Raw genomic sequence first — 22,734 nt, forward strand, 5'->3', positions numbered from 1 at the left:
GTGTCGCACCTGCAGGTCCAGTTCAAGTTTGAGCCAGGAAGGATCATCCATGAGGCATGAATGTTGTAGGTGGAACAGGGAAGCAAATGGAAAATCAGAGAATCTGAGGATCTGAAGGAATTGCCTTTCCATTTCCCAACCAATGGGAGGATTGGATTCCTTCCTCTGCTCACTCTCACATTCCCAGGACGTATCATGCCCTGGACAGCCGACCCAGTGGGCCGGTTCTCTGCTCCACATGGATTCCAAACCCTCTCCCTAGAGTGTGCTCACATCAGCCCCTGCTCTGCCCTCGGGCAACACACAGCAGATATTCAAACCCTTTCCCTGTGTGATAGCCCTTCAAATATTTGAGAAGAGCTTTCACTTCTCCCTTATATTTGTCCAAAATAATTTCAGGAGTTCATAGCAAAGGTGAAAATGAGCTCGGGAATTGTTCATCTCCTGTCCAAGGTTTAAAAATGAAGGCAACATATCATTTTAATCATTGCGTTTTCCAGGGTGGAATTTGAAGAGGTAAAGAGCATATAAGCCAAGGTGTTCAGAGAAAACAGAAAAATTGAAGATGTTTTACATTTGGATTCTTGGGAAATACTGGGATAAAATTCATTTATTCACTCAACCTGAATTAGCCCTCGGGGTCCATAGGTAACCCCTTCTGCTACTCTCCTATCTGCTCTTGGAAATCTCAAGCCCTACCCCCTCCTCTCTCCTTTGTCATTCTCAATAGACGCCATTGTCCTAAACTTCATAGAAGAAATGGAAGCCACCACTTGACCATTGACTGTCCCCAGCTTCCTGTCATCCTCACCATTCACACTTATTTACACTCTCTCCCTTGACAACACTTTTCTTTTGGTTTAGCCTCTGGATCTCATCCCCTCTCACCTTCTCAGAAAATGCTGCCATCAGGGATCCCTTCCTCCCCCATCTCCGCAACATGCCTCTCCACAGCTCCCTCCACTCAGCCTGTAGGCTTTCTACCCACCATAACTATCTCACTTTCCTCCACAGCCAAGCAGCCAGAAAGAGCGGTCAACGCTTGCTCACCCCCCTCACTCCTCACCCTGAATTCTGTCCCCACGTCGCAGAACCTCCTCACATGTGCATCATTAATTTAACTCCCTGGTGCATTTGACCTGGTTGCACACTGTTTTAGTTTCTGAGACTGCACTCTCTCCTTGTTCTCTTCCTATCTCCTGAATGCTCTTTAAAGGGCTCGTTAATAAAAACTTCTGCCCTCGCCCTATTTCAGCTTATTGCTTCTCCTTCAATAATCTCAACATTGGTTTCAACCAGCACCCACACGCCAGTGACACTGAATCTGTAACTCCAGCTTTAACCTGTCTCCTAAGACTGAGGCTAGTCGTGAGCCCCAGGGCTGCCAAGACAGCACCGTAAGTCACGGCCTCATCCCTCTCCTGGCATCTCAGTTCCCACTTTAATGGCACAGCATTCACCCACTCTCCAAAGCTGGAAACCTGGGGTCCCATGAAACTCCCCACTGCCTCTCCTTTACACCCCTAATCCCACTGCCCATTAGATTCCATTCTTTCTTCCTAACTAATTCTCAAATTTGAATGTGCATTCAAATCACCTAGGGATCTTATTAAAACGCAGGTGCTGATTCAGTAGGTATGGGTGGATTGCAACAATGGCCCCTACTCTCGTCCCTACAGCCTGTGTGACACCACCCAGATCAGATAAAGACCGGTTGCAGCACCAGACTGTGCTCCGTTTTGCCCCCTCCCACCAGTGCTCCTCCCCACAGCGAAGCACGCTTCTGAGCTAGATCACCTCAGAATTAACTTTGCCTACGCTTACACTTCATGTAGATGGAATCATACAATGTATATCCTTTCTTTCTTTTTTCTTTTTTTGCTAATGCATTTCATCCACATTAAGGCCCCAGTCCATTGAGAGGGGACCCGGCTCCTCACACCTACACTACCTCTAGGTAGAGCTACTAAAATCTAACTTCTGCCCACACTGAAATTACAGAAGCCCATACCACCAATCTAATATTATCAAACATCTTCCTGAAGGCAGGCATGACTCAACGCTGATCCCCAAGAGTCTCAGCATGGAGGAAGTGAGGTAAGAAGGACAAAGGCTTCCCTCTCTCTAAGGTGGGGGTTGGGAAGAAGGGAGGAATGTTCTCAGTATAAAATCACGCAGGGGCATGATTTGTTTCACATTGCTTTTGGAAGAAGTGCTGACTACTGTACAAAGATCGGCCCAAGAGGAAACACCAGGAGAAATATTTCACATAAATTTACCAACATTTGTATGTACCTACATTTGTAAGTATTAGTTTTCTGTCATAAAACCAAATAAAATGAAATCATTTTTTATTTCAAATCCAATGAATTATAAAGTAAAAATAGGAAATGCTTCCTTGTTAAAAGTTATTTTTCCATGCTGAATTTTAAACATTCATTGTCATAGATACTGGTGTATGTTTTATGTTCACACTGTAGATGAATAAAATAAATTTCAGTAAATTTCTGGTGGTTAGTTTTTCTTTTTCTACGTTAGGCCTTACTTGCTCATTTCCATCTTCCCCTGATCTGTATAGGCTATTAAAAAACAAAATTCAACTGAGTAAATTTAAAGACCTAATTGGCTTTATTGAATGATTCATGAATTGGGCAGGATCCCATTGAGTAAACAGAAAAGTGCTCCTGATATGTACCCTTTCACACGGGTCTTGTTTCCCTCAACGTTATGTCTATCATATGTATCTATGGTGTTGCATATGTCAGCAGTTTGTTCTTTTCTAACTCAGAAGTTACTGTCTCAATGAGGCCTTTGTATCTCTGTGTAGTATTCCACGGCATGAATATATGATAATTTCTCCATTCTCCTGTTGATGGACAGAGGTTGTTTCCAGTTTGAGGCTACTATGAATAAAGCTGCTCCAGACATAGCGTTCCTGTGCATTGTTTTTGGTAGAGGGAGGCTTGTAACACGCCCAAAGCTGAGTTCCTGACACTTCCTCATACTCTGCTCCGCCATGGTCTTGCCCATCCTGGGTAATGTTAACTCCACTCCTCCAGGCATTCAGGACGAAAGCATTAGTGTTCTCTTGATTCTTCTCTTTCTATTGCATTCACATGTGATTGATTAGCCAATCCTACTGGCCCTGCCTTCAAAATACATGCAAAATCCAACCACATTTACCACCCCCTCTGCCACGCCTTGTCCGAGACTCTCTCCTCTCTCATCTGAAGTACTAACTAACCCCCTAACTGGTTTCCCTGATTCCGCCCTTGTCTTCCTGATATCTATCCTCAAGTCAGCAGCCAGAATGTTTCTGTTGAAATACAGGTCAGACAATGTCACACATCTCTGTTCAAAGCCCTCCAACAGTTCCCATCTCAAAGTAAAAGCCCGAGCTGCCCGCCCCCACACACCCGGTCGCCACTCTGACGGCTCTCACTGCTCGGCTCCAGCCACGTGGGGCATATCCCTGTCTTAGGGCCTTTCTCCCTGCTGACCTCACCCCCTTGACCCATCTGCTTGGCTCCTTCCCTCACTTTCTTCTGATCTCTACTCCAAAGTTACCTTCTCAGTGGGGTCTTTGTGTTAGTGTGTTAGGGTTGCCATACACACACTGGGTGCTTAAACAGCAGAAATGTATTGTCTTACAATTCCAGAGGCTGGAAGTCCGAGACCAAGGTGTTGGAACGGTTGGTTTCTTCTGAGGCCTCTCTCCTGGGCTTTGTGGATAGTCGTCTTCTCCCTGTGTCCTCACACCACCTTTCCTCTCCCTGAGTCCGAATCTCCCTGTAAGGACACCATGTTAGATTAGGGCCCACCCTAATTATTCCACTTTAATTTAATTATCTCTTTAAAGACCCAATCTCCAGTTACAGTAGTATTCTGAGATACTGGGAGGTAGGACTTCAATATATGAATTATGGGGGTGACACAGTTCAGCCCCTAACAGTCTTCCTTAAACCCTCTATCAAAAATCTTCTCCCCCTCCACGCCACAGTCTCATTTCTCCCTTTCCTGCTACATGTCGCTCCTTAGCACTTATCACTATCTGTCACACTATGTTTTAATTATGTGCTGTATTTCTCCTCTGTCTCCCCTACTAGAATGTAAGCCCCGTGAGAGCAGGGATTTTTGTCTGCTTTGTTCTCTGCCTCATCCCCAGTGCCACTAACAGAGCCTGGAACAGAGCAGGCATTATGCTGATATAATTTACATACATAATTAATATATATTTAATTAATTAATGAAAGCCACAACTGTTTTTGCAAGGCCTCCAGAGCGTCCTGGTGCTCATATTTCTTTCTTTGATTATTTTTCTGAAAGATTTCTTAATGAGCTTTGAAAATGGACTTAACATTTAAAACATTTGCCATCATTATTAATGGCATGCTTTTGCTCATTTATTAGCAGACTGTTTTCTCTCTGGTACCTTTTCCCCCAATCCAACTGTAAAAAGCCTTTTCATTTCTTAACCTCTTTTTTGGCACCAGAAGGCATGTGATTTTTTTCCCTCCTGCCCTTCTGTTTGGTATTTAAAAACATACCCCAAGAGGCATAAGTGCAGCTTTCTTCCTCCAGTGAGTTTTCTATAATTGTGGGCTTTGCTTTAAGAAGGCTCAATGTATAAAAAGTTTAAAATGCCAAAAACATCAACTAAAGGGAATGGGGTAAAAAAGAAGGGTGATTGCTTTACTAAAAGAACCTTTTTTAAAAAAGTATTTTCTTTTTAAGGATTTACTGTGCATTTCCTTAGTAATGGTTTTCTTCTAGTGCTTTTAAAATGTGGATTGACTTACATGTTTTCATTCATATAATACTAGTTAGAGCGCTTGCATGCATCAAGTTAGATAGAGGTGACCTGGTATTTCTTTGGTAAAAAGTCTTTTCTTCCCTTTTTAATTTTTCCTCCTCAAATTTCTAAATGGCTGCTCTGGGATCGATCCCATTTTGGAATCAAGGGCTTGTGTGAGGGCAGGGCAGCAGGGCGGTGATTCAGGGGAAAGTGGAGGAGTCAGGGGCAGGAGGCCTGTCCACACACACCTCTGTTCCCCAACACTAGGGGGCCCTCACGGCTTCTGTTGATTTCCCTTGAGACCAAGGAGCAACGCATATCACAGAATGGGCCTTAAGAGATTCCACAGACAGTTCCCCTTGTTCCTCAGGACTTTTTTTCTTTTTTGTTTTGTTTGTTTGTTTGTTTGTTTGTGTTTCTTTTGTTCCTTCCTCAGGATTTTGAAGTCATAAGTGAGGGCTGTGTCCAGAATCCCAGGCTGGCCGATGCAATCACAGGATGTCAGAGCCAAAAGGCACTTGCAAAATCCTCTGACCCACCATTGCAGAGGAGGAAACTGAGGTGCAGGGAGGGGTGTGAGTTGCCTGAGACCATGCTGGGATGACTGGAGAGGCCAGAGAGACGGTCGGGTTTTCCAGAGACATCCTGGGATGGCAGTTCCAGGGAACATGGAGCTCAAGGCAGGAGACAGAACTCTGTAGGGCAGCCAAGGGGGGGGGGGGTCAGTTTGAGGGAACTTTTAGCTCATGCGAGGTGCATCCCCCCCCAAGTGGAGTCACAGCCCAGGGACCCGCCTTAAACAGAGAGCAACGCAGGGTGTGAGAGAGGCCTGGCTGAAGGAGCCCTCAGCCAAGAGCACCCCATTCTACAGGTGGCTGGGAGATGGCCCTGGCACAGGGAGGGCGCAAGGGGAAAGAACTGTGGTGAAGGATGAGGGAGGCAGCCACCCCCAGGCAGTCCGGAGGAGTCCAGAGCAGGGGAGGACAGTGTGGTCTCTTCTTAGCAGTGACCACCCAGGGGTCGGCTCTGTGACTTGGACAAGTGACTCACTGAGGCTCAGCAAGTGTGGGCACCATTCATCTGTCTCTCTTGTTCCGTCACTGCTGTATCTTCAGCCTCGTCCAGTGTTTGACTGACAAGTAAAACACAGTGTTTATTGACTGACTGACTGAATGAGACATATTTCCATATACACAATCACACGCAGCCTGGAAATGACAATCCAGATGTGTGACCACAGGCCAGCCGCTTGGCCTCCCCAGGCCCCAGTTTCCTCATCGCTAAAGTCAAGTGCTCTGTCAGGTCCCTTCCACTGCAAATGTTCTCAGATTCTATGAAGTTCTCCAAATTAAAAGTACATTTCTCATCTACCAAGACCAAACCTAATTTCCCAGTACTCTAAATGTAGACATCTACAGAAATATATCAACATGAAGAGTTTAAAATGCATCTAAATATAAGTTGTGCAGTATTCCATTTAACCTTTAATTGTAGGTTTTGTTTTGTTTCTAATCAAGCAAAAGGTGAAAGACCCTCTGGGGGAACAGGAGCCCAAGCGAGAAAAGAAGTCAAGGCCAGTGAAGGTGGTGAGGGTGAGGGAGCGAGCCATCTCCTTGGAGGCATTTCAGAAGAAAAGACGCAGGAAGCCAAATAGGGCGGAAGAGAGAGAAAATGAACAAGAAGAAAAACCTAAGTGGAATGAAAGCAAATGTGAAGGGCGGGGAGACTTGGGACCCGAGAATTTAAAAGATTTTCACAGGCAGAAAAGTCACATCATTCCTTCAAGTGCTTACTGAGCATGGCTACTGCCCGGCCCCTGCGGAGAAAATGTCACATGGCATCTCGCATCTGTGCTCCAGGTAGCAGCTGAGCAGCAAATAACCTAGAGGTCACAAGAAAAAGTGAAAAAAGGATTTGAGTTAGCCTACAGGCATAATGGAAACATTCCCATACTATGGAAAACAATGCAGCTTTTAAGGAAAACAAGGCAATTCCATGTACACGTGGGATGTCTCCAAGATGGAGTAATTGATAAAAATAAGAACAGTATAGGCTTTCAATAGGGAGATAAAACAAGAAAGCAGAGAGCTATATGAGAAAGCCACACACATATTCGCAGGCAGACGTACCTATCTATGCCTAGATGTACATAGAAAATGGAAAGATATAAGGAGAATTCTTAACTAGTCTGCCCTTGGTGCAGGGAACAGAGGATTGGGGAAGAGAGAGGAATTTAACTTTTCATTGCATACATCCCCTTCTATGCAGTTTTATTTCTTTAACTGTGGATATCTTCTTACTTTACTTACTATCAGTTACTAGTCAATTGCTGTCAAAAACATAATTTTTAGGTTCTTCTTTGGTTGCTCTGGGTTTTTCCTGCATCTCTCTGTTACCTACTTGCAGGACCTTGATGAAGGACTCGTGTTTGTGTCAGTGTAAACGTGGTGAAGATAGTTCTGTTTCTTCTGTGGTGTCCCATATTTATCCTTTGCGTGAGCACTGTCAGCATATGGTAAGCTCTTCTCCATCGGTCATTTGACCCTGCTCTGCCATGTGGTAGGTCTACCTTCCTGCTGGCACAGGGCCCCTGACACACACCCACGCCTGTAATCAGGGTTAGCGCTCAGAAAATTTACAAAGAAGACATTGGTCCCCAGCTCTCCCTTGTTGGGTCTTTCCCTTCTCTTCTTTTTTTTAAAAAAATTGTAGTAACATATACATAAGATAAATTTTACCATCTTAAGCATTTTTAAGTGTATAGTGGCATTAAGCATAGCCACATTGTTGTGACACCATCACCACCACCCATCTCCAGAACTTTTTCATCTGCCCAAACTGAAACTCTGTCCTCATTAAATATGAACTCCCCATTCTCCCCTCCTCCCAGCCCGGTCACCATCATTCTACTTTCTATCTCTATAAATTTGATGCCTCTAGGTACCTCATACAAGTAGTATCATATAGTTTTTGTCTTTTTGTGTCTGGCTTATTTCATTTAGCATATTGTCCTCAAGTTTCACCCATATTGTAGCACGTCATCATTTCCTTCCTTCGAAAAGCTGACTAATATTCCATTGGGTGTATATAACACGGCTTGTTTATCCATTTACCCATCAATGGGTATGTAGGTTGCTTCCACTTTGGGGCTCTTGTGGCAAATACAGCTAAGAGCATGGGTTTTATCTTTCAATCAGATTTAATGAGGTATAATTTACATACAATAACATTCACCCACTTTATGTGTGCGCTTTGATTACTGTTGACCAGATGTAGAATACTTCCATCCCCTCACATTCTTTGTGCCCCTTTGCAGCCAGTCCCTCACCCCACCCCTAGGCAACCAATCCCTGATCTGCTTTTTGCCACTAGAGATTAGTTTTGCCTTTTCTAGAATTTTATACAAATGGGATGATACAGGTAAGTACTCTTTTAAGTTTGGCTTCTTTAGCTCAGTGTAGTGTGTTTGAGATTCCTCTACGTTGTCATGTATCAGTAGTGTTTCCTTTATTGCAGAGTAAGTATCCCATTGTATAGATATAGCACATTTGTTCTCCCATTCCACAGCTGATGAACAGTGTTTCTTCAGTGTTGTACATTTGTGAATATTTGTGTATAACTCTTTGGGTGGACATATGCTTCCATTTCTCTTGGGTAAACACCTAGGAGTGGACTTGCAGGGAAATGTGTGGTAAGTCTATGTGGTTATGAATCAGAGCACAGAGTCCAGAGAGAGACCTATGCATATATGGATACTTGATATAGAGCAGTGGTGGAACAACAAGCGGTGTTAGAACTCTATAGCCATATGTGAAGAAAAGGAAACTGGTCCCCTTACCTCGTGCTATGAACAAAAATCAATTCCATATATATTAAAGCATTAACTATGTAAGCAAAACAACGAAGCTGTTAGAAATTACAGAGAATATTATTATAATCTCAGGGTAGGAAAAGACTTTTTAATCTGGACAGAAAAAGCACTACCCACAAAGGAAGACATTATTGAACTGGATCACTTTAAGAACTCTGTTCATCAAAAGACACCATTAAGAAAGTGAAAGGGCAAGTTATAGAATGGGAGACGATATGTGTGATACATATAAAATGACAGAAGACTCATCCAAAGTGCATAAAGCACTCCTGCAAATCAATAAGACAAAGACAACTTAATAGTAGTACAGGCAAAAGACTTGAACAGACACTTCAAAAAAGAGGAATTTCAAATAGCCAACAAACATGAAAACGTGCTCAACCTCATTAGTAATCAGGAAAATGCAAAACATAACCACAAAGAGACTCCACTACACATCCACTGGACTCACAAAAATTGAAATAACTGAAAACTTCAAATATTGAAGAGAATGTATAATAACAGAAATTACCATACACTGCTGATAGGAGTAAAAAAAATGGTGATGGTTACATTTGAAACTTTGGCATTATCTAGTATAGCTGAAGTTACACCTACCCTATCAGCCAGCAATTCCTTCTAGGAATATACTAGTCATATAATAGGATATCAGGGATCTTATGCAGTGAAAATTAATGAACTATAGCAATAGGCAGTACCATGAATGAATCTCACAATCACGTTGGAGGAGGCCAGGTGCAAAATGCACGATTCCATTTCCATAACGATCGAGATCAGGCAAAATGATACTATGCTGTTTAACATGCATACAAGGGAGTAACTTCTTTTTTTTTAATTAAAGGAAGCATTTACTACCCAATTGGTGATTAGCCTCAGTTGGGAGAGAAGACTGTGATTAGAAAGGGGCCCTGAGTCAGGGTAGAGGATTTCTAGGCTGCTGTTCCACTTTTTGAACTACTTTATTTTTACAGAAGTATTCACTTTATACAGATCATTAAATTGTCTGTATTTTCTATGCTCTCTGTATACTCAATTTTCACAATAAAAATATGCATAAGAAAGATGTTGGGGAACAAAGTCCCTCTTCTTCTCTGGGCATATCTTCTTCATATCTCCGCACGATGCTTGAACCTGCAGAGGAAGGCAGCTTGGGCAGGAGCCATCGGGACACAAAGTCGATACACCAAGGAGGGTGGAGTAGATTGACGACAGACATTCCCTGGGAGGCCCAACAAAATGACTCAACAAAGAGGCTGTAGTGGCTGGTTTGGGTCTGTTTTGCTTTGTTTTCCTTTGTAATTTTAATGGAATTATTGCTTGGCTCTCTAAAGTTGTTCTTGCAACATTTCATATTATTCAGTTTTCCGATTACAACCTTCAATTAAGAACCCTTTGGGGATATCAAATTAGGAGTTCTAGTCAATTCTAGTTATTTTCCTTAAACAGGAGATAGACAAACTTTTAAAGAATCCTGTAATTAGGGGCAGCCGCTTAGCTCACTTGGTTAGAGTGTGGTGCTCTTAACAATAAGGTTGTCAGTTCGATCCCCACATGGGTCAGTGAGCTGCGCCCTCCACGACTACCGTGTTTCCCCGAAAATAAGACCTAGCCAGACCATCAGCTCTAATGCATCTTTTGGAGCAAAAATTAATATAAGACCCAGTTGTATTTTACCGTAAGACCGGGTCTTATATAATTTATATTACAACTATGTATTATAGAAAATTATAATTATGTGTTATAGAAAATTATATTAAAATTATATTATAATTTTCTATAAAACCGGGTCTTATATTAATTTTTGCTCCAAAAGACACATTAGAGGTGATGGTCCGACTAGGTCTTATTTTGGGGGAAACACGGTAGATTGACTACTTGAGTTGGAGCTGATGGGTGCTGGAAAAACACTTAAAATAAATAAAAGTTAAAAAAAAAGAATCCTGTAATTATTCTATTTCGCAAGAGGACCTTGCCTTTTGTAAAGCCTTCACTACTGTCTCCTAGTCAATATATAACTGTTTGCATTTTCTTCGGAAAACTATGATCAATTTCAATCATTTTGACATAACTGACTGTAACTGCTTTTCTTAACCTTCTTTTAAAAAGAAAATTAAATCAGTCAATTTTAAAAAATGTAATACATCAATTAAACAATTAGACCTTGTTTGTACATGGGGCAGAGCCTCAGTCCTAGTAAAGAAGTTTTATATATGAATGTTTTTCTTTACTTCGTTTACAAGAGACTTTAAGCTTAGGATACCAAGTACAGTGTTTGGTATCCTAAACTAGAAGATTCTGGGACCCAAAAAGCTCTTTAAGGTCTTAAATAACGCAAGAGGTGATCTGAATGGCTTGTGTGTCCCAACATGAACCGGATGTCAGTTTTTCAGTGCATATTCATAGAAATTCCAACGAGCTATACCAGCACTATCGTTTCATATACATTAAACAATTAGCTTCTCTCTCAGGTCATCTGCTCATCTTAGCTTGCTCATTTTGTGCACGTATAAACTAAAAATGGTTAGCTAAAAATGAACATATCATCCCAGAGAACGTTTAATATTTTTTTGAATGTTAAATGTGGCTTTCGGAAATATCTATTTAGTAGTTAAATGTTAGAATATTTTTTTTCCTGCTAATAAGAATGCATATCTCACTAATGTATATCTCAAAAAGTTTATTCACAATAGTCACAGGAAACAATCCTCTATGACTCTGTCTAGTGCTTTAAAAGATCTCAAAAAACCAAAGCCCATCATACTCTAGGGCTTTCCTTATTTCAGACAAAAATTACAACCACCACCTTTTTGAGCTTTTAAGTAATCTGTATACCAATATTCAGGCTCCTTATTGATATCTCAAGGAATCTCAAGCCCAATTTGTAGCTGTCACTCTGGGAAGAAAATCCACGGGTCTGTGCTGCATTATGTAACCACACCAACGTATATGAAAAACCCATCCTGCCCCTTAACAGGGATTTATTAAGGAATGAGTTGGGTTTTGATCTGGGGATTGTCGGCTTTTAATCCCATGGCCATGCTCAAGAATTCCAGACATTGGTCAACATAAAAAAATGTTATTCTACATGGTGTTCTGTGTTCATTTACAGAAAACGTGTCACTTGAATTTTTAGATTACTTGAAAGCCGTCACACCAAGGATATGGAGCTCTGCCCCCAACCCCTCTTCTCATAACAACCCTGCTTACTCTGTCTGCCAACAAGGACAGTTATTTTTTGTTTCTCTTTTCACTATGTCTTTCCATTATCATCACTGTACATTATGAAAAGACAAGAAGTACAAAAAACACCACACACTGCCCAGACTGTTAATACGGAGAACCTGAAACAGTAATTCTCACCTAAAGAGCTAGAATCGTCCACCTGACAGACTCGGCAGTCAGTGAACACACACACACTTGTCATCATGCTACAAAGAAAGCTGGGCACCTCAAGATACTGAGAGGCCTTATAGGAAGGTGACTTCTGGAACCCTGGTTACTGAATGCATGGCAAGTCTAAACTGGTAATCCGAGGCCCTCAGTAGCATACACATTAATCAAGGGCACTACCACCTCCCTCCCTCACCTACTTTCCGATGCAGAATGAAAAGGTCAGAGGGTGGACAATAAACAAATGAGAGCACCTCCTCTGTTCATATCACTTGTGAGTTGGCTATAAATGAAATTACATTATTCAAATTCTATTTTAAATGTAGTATAGAGTGGGAGGTGTTAATACGCAAAAAAAAATCTATAATGCATTCTTTGGTCACATGATCTCCTTTGTAGAAAAATCAGAATTCCTGTATGTTGAATTCACTTAAAGCAGGTAGTTGGTAGCAGGAAAGGCAAGAAGTATGTTTTTGAGAAAATCCACTAATAAGTACAGGGTACTGCAACAGTCTTGGGTCCAAACCATGGTTACTTCAGCAAGCAAAGAAATCAGGGAAACAAACCATTTCTTTTCTGGAGATGACATGACTTTATGACCTAAAACTTTAATGGCATGAGGTTTAGAACAAATGTCTGCTACAGATACTATTCATGTACACTTCCTAGATTCCTAGCTCAGTGTGCAAGAGTGGCATACAGTTTGAAAGTCACTAAAACTTGTACCTGCTTCACCTTCCTATCCAAGCTGTTAGTTTTCCAGGAATCTGCCTTATATCCAAAATTCTAAATGATGACAGGTAAATACATTAACTCAGGCAACATCCAAAAAGATCATCAATGTTCATTCGGGACCTTGATGTCTGGCAAATCTTCCTAAATTACATTAATCAGGTAAATTGAGATGAGAAAAACACTGCTTTGTTTCAGGTCTAAGCGCCACCTGTCATTACAACTGTATTTGCTTTCTTTGGTTGGGTGAGTCACAACGCCTTTACAAGGTTTTCCAGTGGATTTCCCTGAAAAAATCCAAAGTGAAATCACAATACCATTTTCCTTGGAAAGGGAAAAACCATTTATATTGTTGGCATTCATATATATTTGAAAACTGAAGTTTCAAAGCAAAGGTCATGAACTTATACTTGCTAGATAAAGAGGAACATGAAAAGGTTAATGTTTTTAAGTCTGTGTGTGTAGAAAAAGAATTGGAGAGTTTGAAATATTTGGGAGAAAAATTCCACATGCAAGACAAACATCCAAAATGGCTCAACATAATTTATTTTTTTATGTTAAAATGTACAGAGTTCTTTTGAAAGTACTTGCTAGAAAGGGGAAAAAAAAGCGATATTACATACAAGGAGAGGAAGGGACACCGACTGGCCCAGGAGCGCGTGACATGGAGAAATACAAAGGCATCTAGGTATCCCTTCCCCTTAGCTTACAAGTCACCATGAACAAAGTACAAAGAGGTTACAAAACAGGAAAAGCAAATATAAACAGACAGGTATAGACTTAGCTTCATTTGTACATGCGGCTTTTAGAGGCATCTGGAGCTCTATTCACACACTCTAGAGATCTCTTTAAAGAGAATTTTTATCTTTCTTAAAATAGTTTTTAATATTCTACAACAAAGATAAAAAATTTTAAAGATGGAATGAAATGAAAAAGCTCTTATTTTAAAAGGCATCAAAGTCACTAACAGTGAGTTTTTAAATTTCTTTTTTAGAAGATTACCCAAGTTATTTTGCTAAAAATACATTTTTTTTTTTTAAACAGAAGTGAAAAAATGACAGGTACCAATATTACTGTGTTGGATAATTTCTTTTATAATATAGAAAAGAACATTTTCTCTACAATAGTTCTACAGTCACAAAAAGGCTTGTGGAAAAAGGGAGCTGCCCGATTGAATTTTTATTTTTTTTAAAGAAATAAACAAAACCAAACACAACCGCAAACCAACAGAAACTGAATTCACGGCCCTCATTTCAACAGCTTCTCCTTCTGCCTTGACCCACCCTCCTCCCCATATACTTCCCTCCCGACCCACCCCACCCCCACCCCCACCAGGAAGCAGTGACATAGCTGAAGATGTAGGGAGAGGGCAGCACAGTGCACTTTCTACATAGATGATTGGGAACCGGAATAGTATATACAGAGAAACTGGGTCCTACACAGCCTTGCACATGCTCAGAATTGATAGCGGTAAGATGTGAATTCTGCTTTTTTCCTACCTAACACATTTAATTGAGAAAGTCAATTAAAGTGTATTAAAAAAAACCAACAAACCTGTGCATTTGAAAAAATTTAATGCCTAATTAGTACTTCAAAAATTTATCTATATAAAGTGTACAAATAAAGGAGAATTTAATGCTTACAGGTAATTCTTTAAGCAGTATTTCCCCCTTTTGGATATTTGACTGCACATACCAAGTGGTATAATAGTTTCCATCTTCTAATGATGGAATATATATATATATATATTTTTTTTTACCTATCCCTGGAGCAAGTAACAGGAAGAGAATGGGCAAACCGGCTGCATAAGAAAAGCGAGTGGAACTGGGAACAACACAGGAGCCTGACAAAACCCTGCTGTCCAGGTTTGCCCTACTATGCTGGTGGTTGGTTTATCCCTCTTCTCTTCAGCCACTCCCAGGAGAGGGGCTGGTGCACTGATTCACAGGGGTGAACTCAGGATGGCAGAAGACAAATGAAGACTAGAGGTATGTATCATGTAAGTAGCTATAAAACACACGCCAGGATCTCCCTTATGACACACATCCTGTGTCATCCCTTCCAACATAAAACAAACAGTGTCAAAGGTTCGTCAGGTATTTTCAAATCACTGACATGTACAGTCATCCACCAACACTGTGTAAGAAATGTAAGAGGCTAATCGCTGGGGACTGCTGCTTGAGTTTAATTAGAGTCCAAGGCTCAAAAATCAAGACCCTTAGCATCTCAAAGTACATACTAAAAACAAGAGGCTGCATGGAATATGGGCGTTATGGCTGATTCACCAGGTGGTAAAAAACAAGAGGTTCATTTCCTCTTTTTGATTGTTAATTGATCATCTCTACTCCTCCAAGGCTGAATTAGGATTGCAAACAGCTTTCCTCTGAGATTCTGCTGTTAATTGAGACTTACAGTATTTTTGTGTCTCTGAGTGCTGAGTGGCAATAGTAAAAAAATTATATTACACTTGATTTAAGAAAGACAAACATTTCGATGAAGTCCATCTATAAAGAAACATTCTTGGGGAAAGGTTTCAAGAGGGGTGTGTGTGTGTGTGCGTGTGTGTGTGTGTGTGTGAAGGGAGTGGAGGGGATTTTAAAAGGAGAAGCATTTTCCTGCCTCACTTTATTAATAATAATAATAATAATAATATTAACAATAATAATAAGTTTAAGGAGCTTGGGTTATTCTCCATGTCCCCATCCGAGTCTCCCGTAAGTGCCTCCTGCTGGAATGAAGTAGGAAATGAAAGGTTGGGTTTGGAGGACAGGGTCTGGCTAACCCTCGAGATGTATATATAACATTTAAAAATGACAACATTGGGAGCTGCAAACAGTGAGGGGAAACATACATTTTAAAATAAAATAAAGATATTTCACCTTTACACAAATTCTGTCCATGTGGTGCGTAAAGAAAGTAAGGCTCTTTTTAATTATGAAAAGATTTTTGTGCATGTTTCCCCTATCCCCAAATCCATTGTTAGATGAGTTCTATTGTAAAATGTTCAAGATTGTGAAGAAAACCAAAACCCAGAACAAAACGAACCCCCAAAAAAGAGACCAGGTTTTCTAAAAAGTAAAATAAACCAAAGAAAAATTCCTCTAAATCTACAGCAATATTTTAACTGGAAAAAAAGGTCCGTTTTTCTCTGGTTTGTCAGTATAAAAGGTTCCTTTATTTATATATATTTAAGTTTTTTAAGTGAAAGTTCCGCTTGCTCATCTTCTCATGTAAGGTCCGTTGAGTGACTGCTTGGGCACGCCAGCAGCATTCATGTAGCTGTGATGGGAGGGGCCAGTGTACATCATGTTTCCATGAGGGTTTGGCTGCATAGGCTGCTGGGTATAGGCCTGGCTCCCCATCATCCCCATCTGCATCTGCATAGGATACTGTGCTGTCTGGTTCATGTAGGCAGGGTTACTATGGTAACTGCTGTTCATCATAGGCTGTGTCATTCGATAGCTGTTCATGGCATTCAAGGTGTTCATATTCATGGAATTGACATTATAGGCAGGGGTTGGCATTAAATTAACCCCCATGTTCATGCCGCGCTGAACAGCCAATGCACGAGGGCCAGCTTGCATGGCAACCGCTGGCGGGCTGCGGCCATACAGCTGCTGCTGGTGAGCAGCCGCAGAGGGCAGCGGTGCGGATTTGGAGCGGATGGAAATATGCCCCTTGACTGGCATTTGCCCTTGCAACCTCTGAGTGTGAGGAATGCCAATGTTGGTAGCAGACATGTTGCACTGCAGCAGAGGTGACGTGAGGTTCATGGTGGTGGACGCCAAGTTTGGGGGCGGTGTCATGGTGGCTTGTGCTTGAGGGGTCCCAGCTAATGGATGAGATGGGGCTAGCTGCGCCAGTCCTGTATTAGACAAAGAAACACTGGTTGCATAGGAAGTCACAGCAGGAGAATGGCTATAAGGCATGGCATGAGGGTCCATAATGGTGTTGGTCAGCTGCTGCAGCTTGGCTAGACTGAAGGTGGCTGACGGCTGGGAGTAGCTGCCGGCACCGAAATCCCCTGGGATCCTCTCATAGATACTGATGTTCCCAGCGCTTCCGGATTCGGGGATCTCCATGATCATGGGCGCTGGAGTGAAACTGTTATTCATACTGCACTGGGACAGGGGCGGCTGCTGCTGGGGTGGGGGTGGCGGCTGCGGCTGCTGGGACTGTGGCGGCGGCGGTGGTGGCTGCGGCTGCGGCGGCTGCGGGGGCGCAGGCTGCGGTGCCGCCGGCTGCTGCGGGGCGGGCTGCGGCTGCGGCTGCGGCTGCTGCGGGGGCGGCGGCTGCTGGTTGCTGGGAGGCCTCTCCACCACGCAGCTCTGAGGTGACTTGATGTTGCAGTTGGCAGCAGGCTGGACACTGTTCTGCGCCATCATGCTGCAGCTGCTGCCCATGTTTGCCATCTGCTGAGTGACCACACAACTGTTCTGGGTGAGGCTGCTGGAGGAGGACAGCCCCCCGTAGGAGCAGCTGCTCTGGGAAGAGTTATTCCCACAAATGCTGCCGCCCATTGTGGAATCGTAACTGCTAGGGTTCTCGTAGTTCTCTGTGGTGCTCTCTATGCTGCCCAGGTCACTGAAGCCGCTGTCCACCACCTGCTGAGAGTGGTCTGATACGGAAGGCACATCCATCATGGGGCTGGTCTCCATGTTCTGCATAGAGGGCGCCGACAGGGACCCTTGCTCTGGGCTGATCTGGGTGTAACCACTTTCGAGGGCAGGCACGTTGGGGCTGCTGACTGAGCGGACTGACTGGCTGGGATGAGACTGAACAGAAGAGAGCGGGCTATTGTGTTCTGAAGGATGGCAGTCTTCAACCATGGACACGTGCGGGTCATCGTCAGCCTGCGTGTAGCTCTGCAGCGTCTGGCAGGCGGCCAGCGTCTCCTCACAGTCCTGGTAGGCGCCCTCGTGCTCGTTGCTTTCTTCTTGAGTCAAAGACTGCACAGCTTGCACGGTTTCCAGATCCAGTTCACTATGAGGAATCTCTTCTTCCCCTTTTAACTCAATTAATTCTTCTTTAGAGTTGGACTCGTCTTCATGGTCATCCTCAGACCCTGGCACGTGTTCGGACACCACGGATGTTTCATGGGAAGTCTGTTCCTCTTCAGAATCTGGTTCTGTTTCATCTTTGTCCTTTATATTCTCCCTACTGTTCTGCATATTCGTGTCTAAAAAAGCCTCTGGCCCCCCAGGCTCCTCCTTAACATCTTCGCCAATCGGCTGCTCCTCTAGCTCTTTCTTCTTGACAGATTCCAGGTGACCATCATCTTCATCATCTGCATCATGGTCTTCGTTCTGGTTTGTCTCTATAGCCACTTCGTCCTCTTCCTCTTGCTCCTGTTCTTCCAGCTCCTGCTGCTCTTCCTCGGATTGCCTCTGCTCTTCTGAGACACGGGGTTTCTCTTCTTCCTCCTCTACCTCAGGTCCTTTCGTTTCTGTCCCGGGACTGTTGCTGCTATCCACTGGAGAAGCTGCTCTAACCTCACTGCTCGCTGTGTCTTCTTCTTCTCCCTCTTCTCCCTCTTCTGCTTCCATGTGCATCTCCTCCTCTTCCTTCCTTTCTTCGGTTAAAGGCAAGTCTTCTTTTGATTCAACAGTTTCTTCATTCTCTTGAATTTTGGGTTTACGTCCAGGTTTAGGCATGGGGACAATGGGCTCAACGATGCATTCTTGGGTAGACATGGGTATGATTTCCTGATTCAACTTGAATCCCGGTTTGCGACCAGGTCTTTTCTTCCAGTGGATTGGTTTGCGGCTCTTGCCTTTGGGCCATCCCTTTTTCTTTTTCATAGGTGTGGATGTATCTGGCTCAAGTGAAGAATCCTTCACATCACATTTTCTCAAGAGAGATACTGGCTTTAGGATAGGAGTATCTGTACAGGAGTGATAAAAAATAAGAATAGGTTATAAAATCTTACATTTTCCAGTGCCCTTTTCTGAGACTCGCGTGTACAACAGAAATGATTTCATAAATCATCACAAACTCTTATCTTCATTTTCAAGTTAAGAATCTAAAGGAGAAACTTAATTAGTGATATATTTTAAAGTTACACGGTGAATAATGAAAGAATGCTTGTCAATATTCTGTTACCATCCACTAGTTAAAACTAGTTCAAGTTTATCATCACTACTGTATGGCTTTGGAAACTTACTAAGGAAATGGCTGTAACAGAGAAAATTTGTCCAGCTCAACAGAAACTTAGAAGGATACTATTTTAGTCTACAATGATCCAAGTTAAAATTTTACTAACATGTCAAATTTACTAAATAAATTTTTAGTTCCCTAGCTATGTATCTGAAAATATAACATCGTAAAACTCTGGAAAATCATTCACATAAAGCAAAAAACTCAGTCATATTATCACTGTATTAAAAGTATTTATTATATAAAAACATGAGAATGGAGAAAATTCAAGTTATCCACGAGATATGAAATTGAGTGAATTTGATTTTAAAAGGAGAAAGACTCAACTAGTTAATACATAAAAGCTACAAGTTTATATGTAGACAACTAGCTTGCTTCAAAGTCACCCAGCAAAGTGAAAAAACTCAGTTTGACCCATGCAAGGTGAACACTGCAGATGCAGGCAGCACAACACTGGCAAAAACTTTAGGCTAGAATGCAAACGATGAGTGCATCACCCAGCTCATATATGAGCCCCCGTTTGTTTATTTCTAAAGAGAAAATGATAACAAGGCTATTTTAAAAGTAAATTATTGAATGTTCAGCTATGCCATAAAATATAACCTATTTTGAGTCATTTTTATTAGACATTTACCACTAATTGAGTAAAGACACATTAGAGATACGAGTTAGGAAGGATTCTTGAACAGATTTGAAGCAAGTCCAATTTACATGAACCTGATTTTATTTAAGAACCACATTCTTAGCACTTATGCATTTAACAATATTTACTGAGTGCCTGTATTAAGCACTCAGCATACTTAGCAAAACAGACTAAGTCTACAGAGTGCATATTCTAGTAAAGGGTTATTACTTAAATATCTTTCTGATGCTAAGTCTAATCCACCCATTAAAGATTCAGATAATGGATGAAAAAGGATCAGGCAAAAAAGAATAATTTCCTAACAGCAAGATATTTTCTGCAGGGGCAAAAATAGGTCCCAAGTTGAAGGGGAAGCTTGACAAATGAGAAAATGAGGGTGAATACACTTGATCCAACTTTTTAAAGATTACCAAGTCATCCTTTACTTGCCTAGTAGGTTGTGTTCATTTTTCAGCATTTTTGTTGAAGGGTTTCAGCTATCATTGCTTTATTTTTAAAGACAATAAAACTACAGTAAGCAAAAGGTCTGTGAAACATACCATCAGCATCATCTGATTCTTCGTCGTCATCGTCTTCATCTTTAGACTTCCTCTTAGAAGAGGAGCGACACCTGAGAACATCCTGTGAGGACAAACGATGGAAGTAACCTCTAGAGAAGAGTTCATTTTCATCCTCTTCCTCTTCTTCTTCATCAATCTCAAAGGTGGGTTCTAGTCTTGGCATTGGCCTTTCAGAGTCAGAGTCTTCAAAAGGTTCATCTAATACCTCTGTAGTCTCCGATATAGTTTCTGTGACCACACTGCTATTATGGTGTTTGCGCTTTCGGACTCTCCTTCTTCGGTGAAGAATTGGTTTCTATATAAAAGAGAAAGTATTTTATTTACAGTAATGAACACTATCATTTTTATTAACAACATGGTGAATAGGTTTAAACCTAAGAAAATTAGCACATATCAAACGAAGATGCTGTTTGCCAAAAGACATTTTAAATATTATTTCAAAATACTATAGTAAGATACTATACATAATGTATCATAGACACAAAGATGTTGGATAACTGAACACAAGTTTGTAAAAGAATAGGCAGGTATGCCCAAAGAGCAGATATTATAATTTCCTTATTAACAGTTCAGTTAAATTAAACATCCTAGGGAGTTAACTATTTCAACACGGAAATGACACATAAGCTAGGCCCTTAACTTCTCTTTCCTCAAGAGAAAAAAAGGAATAAAACACTTTGTCTAATAACTGTCTGTAAAACTGTATACGATTTTCATGACCTATCCATAAAGTTATATGGGAATGCAGAAACAGGAAGCCGACATGTATGTACTTGATGTTAGTGAAGCATTTCAAAAGTAAAATAAATCTGTTATTGGAACTTGGCACATTAGGCACAATTGTGTACTAGGGTTGATCTAAATCACTACTCTAAATCACACAATAGACAGCACAAAACAAAGATGATGTACCAGAAATGATCTAATCTGATCCCCTCATTCTATAGAGGTCAGAAAGGTTATAGGACTTGTTTAAGGTCACACGTTCAGTCAGTATAGAAATGGTTGTAAAATATAGTCTCTGACTCCAAGCCAAGTGAATTTCTTCAAGAACTTCCAAGTACTTTGTATATGATCTCACTGCCTATTGTAATATTCCTTTTTTACACAAGAATAGAGCATAATTTTATTTTATAACTAGGCAATCTAAGCATAGGATGGCAAAGATATAGTCTTCATTGTCGCTAATGAATAACAGAGTTAGCCAAGAGTTCAATTTTCCTCTACTTCAACTCTGCTAGTCCTTCTAGTTGAAAATATAACTTTCAAACTAGGTTAAACATGGCTCTGCTCTTTGGAGAAATTAACTGATTCTAGGATTGGGTATGAAATATACAAGATGAACCTGGAACATCTTGTAGTACCAGAAAGTAAAGAAGTGCTCAAAACAAACAAACGAAAAATCACAATAATGAGGGCATGTATGCTAAAGGGACAGGAGCAAAACTGAAAGGGCTCCTAATGGCCAAAGTTGGAAGGATTTGAACAATAAATTAAATAAAGGACTAGTATTGGATTATAACCAAAGTATAAAGTAAATATCTATGAGTCCATACCGACATAAATGCTTGAATAAATAAATATCCATTGTATGTCCCAAGCAGAATTCTAAATAAACATAAATATTCTGCACTTAAGGAGGAGAGTATAACTCTTCAAATGTTAAGTGTGGGCTGTGGACAGTGATGTCCTTCCAAAGAGTACAGTATGGAAAGGAGTAACTTTACAGTGGAATAACCTGAGAAACACAACCTCAAGCGAAGTGATGGGGGTTAATATCAATAGTGAAAAGTCATATCAATACTAAATACTCTTGCATTTGGTATATAGATATATGCTGATAGATACCCTTTACACGATGTGCTGAGGATGGCACTTTACCTCTGTGGTCTTCTTCTCAAAAAACATTACCCCATCTAATATCACAAGGGACATTCTCAAAACTTTTAAAGTAATTGAAAACAAGGAGTCTAAGAAACTATTATATTACAACCAAGAGGAGCCCAAGGAGACATGACTACTAAATATAATGTGGTATGATGGATGGGATCCTGGAACAGAAAAAGGACATTAGGGAGAACTGAGGAAATATGAATAAAGTATGGACTCTAGTTAATAATGTATCAATATATTGGTTCACTATTTGTGGCAAATGTACCATACTAACCTAAGAGGTTAATAAAAAGGGAAACTGGATGTGGGGAATACAGGAACTCTCTGTACTTTCTTTGTAATAAGTCTATAAATCTAAAACTGTTCTAAAATTAAGAGCTTATATTTTTTTTATAAATAGCCCTACCTCTTTTTTAAGGGTCTGCCAAAGAAAGGAACGATTTCATTGCTTTGGGTGAAAGCTGTCACCCCGCTACTTCAAGGTGGCTCATCCAGAAAACTAAGATACTTCAGTCTGGCTAGCTTGAAGCAAGGCTGCAAGTTCACTCCATAGCCTGGGACAGTTCCAATACACAGTTTCACAGAATTCACCATCATCATCACACAGCATTTATTAACAAACTGGCTATCACTCAAACTTTGAACGATGATGAAATATAGTTTAGAAAATATTTTTAAAACAAGGCTAAGTGAA

General features: G+C 41.2%; 1 protein-coding gene across 3 annotated transcripts in view; it reads right to left on the reverse strand.

The window, feature by feature from the left end:
• Positions 1-15,862: 15,862 nt before the first annotated feature.
• The window catches only part of KAT6A (lysine acetyltransferase 6A), a 94,444-nt gene continuing 87,572 nt past the window's right edge, over positions 15,863-22,734 (reverse strand). For all 3 annotated transcript variants that reach the window (XM_019742058.3, XM_074329599.2, XM_074329598.2), the window contains 2 exons: positions 20,127-20,442; positions 15,863-18,672 (listed from right to left, as the gene is read on the reverse strand). In XM_019742058.3, coding sequence (XP_019597617.3) covers positions 16,007-18,672; positions 20,127-20,442 — 2,982 coding nt within the window. In that variant the 3' untranslated portion in view covers positions 15,863-16,006. The remainder of the gene's footprint in view (positions 18,673-20,126; positions 20,443-22,734) is intronic.

The sequence above is a fragment of the Rhinolophus sinicus genome, chromosome 16 (assembly GCF_057876585.1).
Source record: "Rhinolophus sinicus isolate RSI-liver-muscle chromosome 16, RSI-T2T, whole genome shotgun sequence".
In the NCBI taxonomy this organism is placed as follows: Eukaryota; Metazoa; Chordata; class Mammalia; order Chiroptera; family Rhinolophidae; genus Rhinolophus; species Rhinolophus sinicus.